Source organism: Salvelinus fontinalis, chromosome 36 (assembly GCF_029448725.1).
Source record: "Salvelinus fontinalis isolate EN_2023a chromosome 36, ASM2944872v1, whole genome shotgun sequence".
Lineage (NCBI taxonomy): Eukaryota > Metazoa > Chordata > Actinopteri > Salmoniformes > Salmonidae > Salvelinus > Salvelinus fontinalis.
In genome coordinates, this window is record NC_074700.1 from 23,200,756 (window position 1) to 23,209,488 (window position 8,733).

General features: G+C 45.3%; 1 protein-coding gene across 1 annotated transcript; it reads right to left on the minus strand.

Moving 5' to 3' along the window:
* Positions 1 to 3,039: 3,039 nt before the first annotated feature.
* On the minus strand, positions 3,040 to 8,490 carry mblac1 (metallo-beta-lactamase domain containing 1). The gene is made up of 2 exons (XM_055901077.1): positions 7,911 to 8,490; positions 3,040 to 7,701 (listed from the first exon to the last, which is right to left on the minus strand). The coding sequence occupies exons 1-2, from the start codon at positions 8,340 to 8,342 to the stop codon at positions 7,441 to 7,443; spliced, it is 693 nt and encodes a 230-aa protein (XP_055757052.1). The 5' UTR covers positions 8,343 to 8,490; the 3' UTR covers positions 3,040 to 7,440.
* Between the last annotated feature and the right edge of the window lie 243 nt (positions 8,491 to 8,733).

The following is an 8,733-nucleotide window of genomic DNA, read 5'->3' on the forward strand; positions in this document are numbered from 1 at the left end:
GGTAGTGCAGTTCATCCAGGATGGCACATCAATGCGAACTGTGGCAAAAAGGTTTGCTGTGTCTGTCAGCGTAGTTTCCAGAGCATGGAGGCCCTACCAGGAGACAGGCCAGTACATCAGGAGACGTGGAGGAGGCCGTAGGAGGGCAACAACCCAGCAGCAGGACCGGTACCTCCGCCTTAGTGCAAGGAGGTGCACTGCCAGAGCCCTGCAAAATGACCTCCAGCAGGCCACAAATGTGCATGTGTCTGCTCAAACGGTCAGAAACAGACTCCATGAGGGTGGTATGAGGGCCCGACGTCCACAGGTGGGGGTTGTGCTTACAGCCCAACACCGTGCAGAACGTTTGGCATTTGCCAGAGAACACTAAGATTGGCAAATTCGCCACTGGCGCCCTGTGCTCTTCACAGATGAAAGCAGGTTCACACTGAGCACATGTGACAGACGTGACAGAGTCTGGAGACGCCGTGGAGAACGTTCTGCTGCCTGCAACATCCTCCAGCATGACCGGTTTGGCGATGGGTCAGTCATGGTGTGGGGTGGCATTTCTTTGTGGGGCCGCACAGCCCTCCATGTGCTCGCCAGAGGTAGCCTGACTGCCATTAGGTACCGAGATGAGATCCTCAGACCCCTTGTGAGACCATATGCTGACACATGCACATTTGTGGCCTGCTGGAGGTCATTTTGCAGGGCTCTGGCAGTGCACCTCCTTGCACTAAGGCGGAGGTAGCGGTCCTGCTGCTGGGTTGTTGCCCTCCTACGGACTCCTCCACGTCTCCTGATGTACTGGCCTGTCTCCTGGTAGCGCCTGCCACAGTTTTTGCCACAGTTCGCATTGATGTGCCATCCTGGATGAACTGCACTACCTGAGCCACTTGTGTGGGTTGTAGACTCCGTCTCATGCTACCACTAGAGTGAGAGCACCGCCAGCATTCAAAAGTGACCAAAACATCAGCCAGGAAGCATAGGAACTGAGAAGTGGTCTGTGGTCACCACCTGCAGAATCACTCCTGTTTTTGGGGGTGTCTTGCTAATTGCCTATAATTTCCACCTTTTGTCTATTCCATTTGCACAACAGCATGTGAAATTTATTGTCAATCAGTGTTGCTTCCTAAGTGGACAGTTTGATTTCACAGAAGTGTGATTGACTTGGAGTTACATTGTGTTGTTTAAGTGTTCCCTTTATTTTTTTGAGCAGTGTATTTTTTTACATAGAATCCTAGAATTTTTTAATGGGCAGTTCCCCGAGTGACTTTTCTCCACTTATCATAGTGTACTATTGTAGGCTATCGCGTAGGGCTCTGCTGCTGTCTCCGATCTAAGGGGGAACTCCTTCTCTCCAATTTAATCAGTCAACATTGTGACCCCTATTAGAATTCACTTACTTTATGGACTGTACATTCCACCAAGCTCTTTAGACCCCAGCTGTCACCTATGGTTTATAGTATGAAAAGAAAACAACACAAACATTACAGCATTTAACCCAAGATGGTAAACCTTAGTATCTGAAAGAAAGATACAACTCATTGACAATACCTTGTGTTGTGGTGTCATGGGGTTATTGTGAACCGCAGATGAATAAAGGAAACCAGTATCTTCATTTCAAATATGTCTACCACCACAGAATGATCATTCATAGCCTCCTCGTGCCCCAAGGAGACATGCACATCCCATGTAGACCTTTCATTTCAAATATGTCTACCACCACAGAATGATCATTCATAGCCTCCTCGTGCCCCAAGGAGACATGCACATCCCATGTAGACCTTTCATTTCAAATATGTCTACCACCACAGAATGATCATTCATAGCCTCCTCGTGCCCCAAGGAGACATGCACATCCCATGTAGACCTTTCATTTCAAATATGTCTACCACCACAGAATGATCATTCATAGCCTCCTCGTGCCCCAAGGAGACATGCACATCCCATGTAGACCTTTCATTTCAAATATGTCTACCACCACAGAATGATCATTCATAGCCTCCTCGTGCCCCAAGGAGACATGTACATCCCATGTAGACCTTTCATTTCAAATATGTCTACCACCACAGAATGATCATTCATAGCCTCCTCGTGCCCCAAGGAGACATGCACATCCCATGTAGACCTTTCATTTCAAATATGTCTACCACCACAGAATGATCATTCATAGCCTCCTCGTGCCCCAAGGAGACATGCACATCCCATGTAGACCTTTCATTTCAAATATGTCTACCACCACAGAATGATCATTCATAGCCTCCTCGTGCCCCAAGGAGACATGCACATCCCATGTAGACCTTTCATTTCAAATATGTCTACCACCACAGAATGATCATTCATAGCCTCCTCGTGCCCCAAGGAGACATGCACATCCCATGTAGACCTTTCATTTCAAATATGTCTACCACCACAGAATGATCATTCATAGCCTCCTCGTGCCCCAAGGAGACATGCACATCCCATGTAGACCTTTCATTTCAAATATGTCTACCACCACAGAATGATCATTCATAGCCTCCTCGTGCCCCAAGGAGACATGCACATCCCATGTAGACCTTTCATTTCAAATATGTCTACCACCACAGAATGATCATTCATAGCCTCCTCGTGCCCCAAGGAGACATGCACATCCCATGTAGACCTTTCATTTCAAATATGTCTACCACCACAGAATGATCATTCATAGCCTCCTCGTGCCCCAAGGAGACATGCACATCCCATGTAGACCTTTCATTTCAAATATGTCTACCACCACAGAATGATCATTCATAGCCTCCTCGTGCCCCAAGGAGACATGCACATCCCATGTAGACCTTTCATTTCAAATATGTCTACCACCACAGAATGATCATTCATAGCCTCCTCGTGCCCCAAGGAGACATGCACATCCCATGTAGACCTTTCATTTCAAATATGTCTACCACCACAGAATGATCATTCATAGCCTCCTCGTGCCCCAAGGAGACATGCACATCCCATGTAGACCTTTCATTTCAAATATGTCTACCACCACAGAATGATCATTCATAGCCTCCTCGTGCCCCAAGAAGACATGCACATCCCATGTAGACCTTTCATTTCAAATATGTCTACCACCACAGAATGATCATTCATAGCCTCCTCGTGCCCCAAGGAGACATGCACATCCCATGTAGACCTTTCATTTCAAATATGTCTACCACCACAGAATGATCATTCATAGCCTCCTCGTGCCCCAAGGAGACATGCACATCCCATGTAGACCTTTCATTTCAAATATGTCTACCACCACAGAATGATCATTCATAGCCTCCTCGTGCCCCAAGGAGACATGCACATCCCATGTACACGTTTCATTTCAAGGCACGTTTGCAAAGTAGACAGGTGATCAACACAGACGACTGTCCCTACACCGCAGACTAGTGTGATGCGCTTCTTGCCACGGCTAGATGTGCCACAGCATCTCGTTTGGGTCCGTGGACAGTCACTGTGTCCCGACACACACTAGCACACCAATACGCATGGCCAATACATCTCTTCAGTGTGAGTCGAGTATGTGTGTGGAAGGTCCCGACATAGATTCAGTCACTGTGAGGTGACGATAAGTTTACCGCCCAATGATGTGTATTAACCCTAGATGACTGACAGGGGGGCGCTGTATTGGAGCACACAGCCATTTTGGTACTCCTCCGCCAATGTAAAAAAAAATGATTTTGGAAGCTATAAAAATGCATTTATTAAGGTCTACATCAGTCTACACACAAATACCTCATTAAAAAAAAACGTTTTTTAGACATTTTTGCAAATGTTTTACACACCTACTCATTCAAGGGTTTTTCTTCATTTTTTACATTATAGAATAATAGTGAAGACATCAAAACTATGAAATAACAAATATGGAATCACATAGTAACCAAAAAAGTGTTAAACAAATCAAAGTATAATTTATATATTTTAAATTCTTCAAAGTAGCCACTCTTTGCATTGACGACAGCTTTGCATACTCTTGGCATTCTCTCAACCAGCTTCATGAGGAATGCTTTTCCAACAGTCTTGAAGGAGTCCCCACATTTGCTGAGCCCTTGTTGACTGCTTTTCCTTCACTCTGCGGTCCAACTCATCCCAAACCATCTCAATTGGGTTGAGGTCAGGTGATTGTAGAGGCCAGGTCATCTGATGCAGCACTCCATCACTCTCCTTGGTCAAATAGCCCTTACACAGCCTGGAGGTGTGTTTTGGGTCATTGTCCTGTTGAAAAACAAGAGACAGTCCCACTAAGCACAAACCAGACGGGATGGCATAATGCCGCAGAATGCTGTGGTAGCCATGCTGGTTAAGTGTGCCTTGAATTCTAAATAAATTACTGACAGTGTCACCAGCAAAGCACCCCCACACCATCACACCTCCTCTCCCATACTTCACAGCGGTAACCACACATGCGGTGATCATCCGTTCCACTACTCTGCATCTCACAAAGACACAGCGGTTGGAACCAAAAATCTAAAATTTGGACTCATCACATTAAAGGACAGATTTCCATCGGTCTAATGTCCATTGCTTGTGTTTCTTGGCCAAAGCAAGTCTTTTCTTCTTTTCACGCTCCCGCATGGCGTAGCGGTCTAAGGCACTGTATCTCAGTGCTAGAGGCATCACAACAGACCCCGGTTCAATTCCAGGCTGTATCACAACCGGCAGTGATTGGGAGTCCCATAGGGCGGTGCACAATTGGCCCAGCGTCGTCCGGGGAAGGCCGTCACTGTAAACAAGAATTTGTTCTTAACTGATTTGCCTAGTTAAATACAAATAAAAAAAATAGTAGTGGTTTCTTTGCAGCAATTTGACCATGAAGGCATGATTCACACAGTCTCCTCTGGGTCTTCCTTTCCTGTGGCGGTCCTCATGAGAGCCAGTTACATCAGAGTGCCTAATAGTTTTTGCGACTGCACTTGAAGAAACTTCAAAAGAAATGTTCTGGATTGCCTGACCTTCATTTCTTAAAGTAATGGACTTGGTGTTTTACCAAATAGGGCTATCTTCTGTATACCACCTCTACCTTGTCACAACACAACTGATTGGCTCAAAAGCATTAAGGAAAGAAATTCTACAAAGGAACTTTTAACAAGGCACACTTATTAATTGACATAACTTCCAGGTGACTACCTCATGAAGCTAGTTGAGAGAATGCCAAGAGTGTGCAAAGCTGTCATCAAGCCAAAGGATGGCTACTTTGAAGAATCTGAAAAATATAAAATATTTGGATTTGTTTAACAGTTTTTTGGTTAATACATGATTCCATACGTGTTAATTCATAGTTGTGATGTCTTCACTATTATTATAAAATGTAAAAAAATTTACAAATAAAGAAAAACCCTTGAATGAGTAGGTGTGTCCAAACTTTTGACTGGTACTGTAAGTATTCAGAGCCTTTACTCAGGTTCAAGTCCGGGCTCTGGCTCAGCCACTCAAGAACATTAAGAGACATGTCCTGCATTGTCTTGGCTGTGTGCTTAGCGTCGTTGTCCTATTGGAAGGTGAACCTTTGCCCCAGTCTGAGGTCCTGAGAGCTCTGGAGCAGGTTTTCATCAAGGATCTCTATGCACTTTTCTCCGTTCATCTTTCCCTCAATCCTGACTAGTCTCCCAGTCCCTGAAAAACATTCCCACAGCATGATGCTGCCACCACCATGCTTCCCCGTAGGGATGGTGCTAGGTTTCCTCCAGACGTGACGCTTGGCATTCAGGGCAAAGAGTTAAATCTTGGTTTCATCAGACCAGAGAATCTTGTTTCACATGGTCTGAGAGTCCTTTAGGTGCCTTTGGGCAAATTCCAAGCGGGCTGTCATGTGCCTTTTACTGAGAAGTGGCTTCTGTCTGGCCACTCTACCATAAAAGCCTGATTGGTTGAGTGCTGCAGAGATGGTGGTCCTTCTGGAAGGTTCTCCCATCTCCACAGAGGAACTCTGGAGCTCTGTCAGAGTGACAATTGGGTTCTTGGTCATCTCCCTGACCAAGGCCCTTCTCCCCTGATTGCTCAGTTTGGCCGGGCGGCCAGCTCTAGGAAGTGTCTTGGTGGTTCCAAACTTCTTCCATTTAAGAATGATGGAGGCCACTGTGTTCTGTGGGGTTTTTATAAGGTTTTTTGACATGCTTAACTAACTATTCTTATGCATTAAAGTTTGAATTACTGACTCATGTTGTCTAACCATGAGGCCACAGCCTGAAATTGCAACAAATGTATCTGAGCATAAGATATGAACAAGCAGTCTGAAATGTGTGTGTGTATGAAATATGTGTGTGTATGCAACAAATGTATCAGTAGTGTGGGCGCTGTACTATGTGGCCGAGACTGTGCTAATCTTAGAGAGACACAGGAGGGGGGTGAATCAGGAGACTGCTGACCAGACAATAACAGATAAACTATACACACGAAAAACACATGTGAGGTTCTGAGTTATGCACTATAACCCAATACTATAACAAACGTGATTAGCAACTGTATTATATGTGATTGAATACTATAACAAACGTGATTGGATATTGATAACCTGTTGGCCTGGGCGCCTGGATGTCTGTGTGTGTGTGCTGGAAGTAACAGTTAGCTCAGATAAGAAGCTGGGAAGCTGCGGTTAGCCTTGAGCTAACAGTGGCCATTGTATACAGGTGCGAATAGCTCAGACAATATTGCAGAAGCTGTCTGACCTCAGTCTTTGGGGTGAAGGAGCGTAATCTACACAGCAACAGCGTCGGGACATCACATGCGCTAAGGGGCCAGGACTGGCTTAAGGCGCCAACATCAACGATAGGCTGGGTGAGTCTAAACCACGCCCAGTCTCTACTCTGACAGGCCGGCTCGGAAGCGGGAACTATCTCTGTCACGAGTATAAAATAATATCTTTGTCAGAAACAAATCAGTTCCTTGTTCCACCCTGCGGGGTGGTGCAGTGAACCCGTATATACGAAAAATGTATTTGCCATTTATTAACTTTTGAATTAAACAATTATTTTAACCAAGTTCAGGTGTACTATTGTTCCTATCTCAGTCGAACTTTCGCAACCCTAACAGTTCTTGCAGACCTTCAATGCTGCAGAAATGTTTTGGTACCCTTCCCCAGATTTGTGCCTCGACACAATCCTGTCACGGAGCTGTACAAACAATTTGCAAAAATGTCTAAAAACCTGTTTTTGCTTTGTCATTATGGGGTACCGTGATGTCATTATGGGGTATTGTGATGTCATTATGGGATATTGGGTGTAGATTGATTAATTATTTTTTTTTTTATACATTTTATAATAAGGCTGTAACGTAACAATATGTGGAAAAGGGGAAGGGGTCTGAATACTTTCGGAATGCACTGTACACATCAGTGGTTACTCCTAACCACTGATCTAAGGTTTTGCACTTCTTCCCCCACATTGCTACGGTTAGAGAGAGGAAGGCTAAAACTGATCTGTGCCTAAGGGCCTAACAGTGCAGTTTCTACCCGGAGCGTCCGTCCGCCTCCTCCCTGTGGACCCTGAACGGCAACCCGTGTCCCGGGATGATGACATCAGAGGTGCGTAGCGCCTCCCGTCGGCTGGCCTCCTGAACTGCAGGATTCTCACTCAGTTCCCTCCAACTGTCGTCGTCAGTGCAACACTCAAATAGGTCCCCGGCAACAAGCACCGTGCCCATTGTGGTTCCCTTCACAAGAAGGCTCACATCGCGCCCTGTGTGGCCCGGAGTGGGTACTATTGACACCTGGTGGAGAGATTAAAGTATTGCAATGAGGTTCAGAGTACAGTAGTATGTAGTACCTATTGTAACATGCAAATTATGCACTGTAAAGTTACTGATTAAAGTGCTGTTGAATATGCATGGGAAACCATTGAATATGGCTGTTACACACACACACTATTGAATATGATTACACTGAGTTGGGTTGAACAAAATAACAGTTTCAGACTCACGTGTTCATCAATAGGATAGGGTTGCCCCTCAGCCAGCTGGTTAGGAAGGTACCTATCCCCCTCACTGATGTCACACCCCACAACTATTGTTGCCCCTGGAAACAGCCCCAGATTACCAACATGGTCGGAGTGGCCATGTGTCCCCACCACCAAACTGATATCACCCGGGTCTAGTCGCTTATCCTTCAGCCTTTTCACTAGAAAGTCCCGGTCCCACGGTCCTCCGGTGTCTACTAGAATAGTTCTAGGTCCCGTTAGGAGAGAGATAGTCCCGTCTGCTCGAAAAGAACCGTCCTGTTCGGACAGACAATAGCCTACTTTGAGCACCGAGATGGAGTAGGGTTGCCCCACAATCTCGAGTTCTGTGTCTGATAACTCGCTTCTTCTAAACTCGCTACTGTTACATGCATTATTTTTTTCAGTCGCTTCCATCTCTGCTCAATAATAGATGTTTGCCAGCTACAGAATCACAGTTTGTGATCGATTAACTACAAATATCACTACATGTATCTAACAACCACACCGGTTGTTGACAGCTTGTACCAGTTCTACGGTATGGCAAGAAGAACAAGTGTAATTTTGTCGTTTGGAAAAATAATTAGTTGTCACATCAAAGTGCTTTGTCGCCATCTGTTGGATGGCAACGTCTATTACATTGTGTAAGGCCAGCTGGCGTCACGCAACTTTGCACCATGATCACTCTTACCTATATCTGCCTAGCCTAAACTATGGCAGGTTGAAATATATTTGACTTCCAGTAAAATGTTATGATTTCTTTCGGTACTTTCAAGACTATAGTGCATCTACTGTGTATATGACCAAC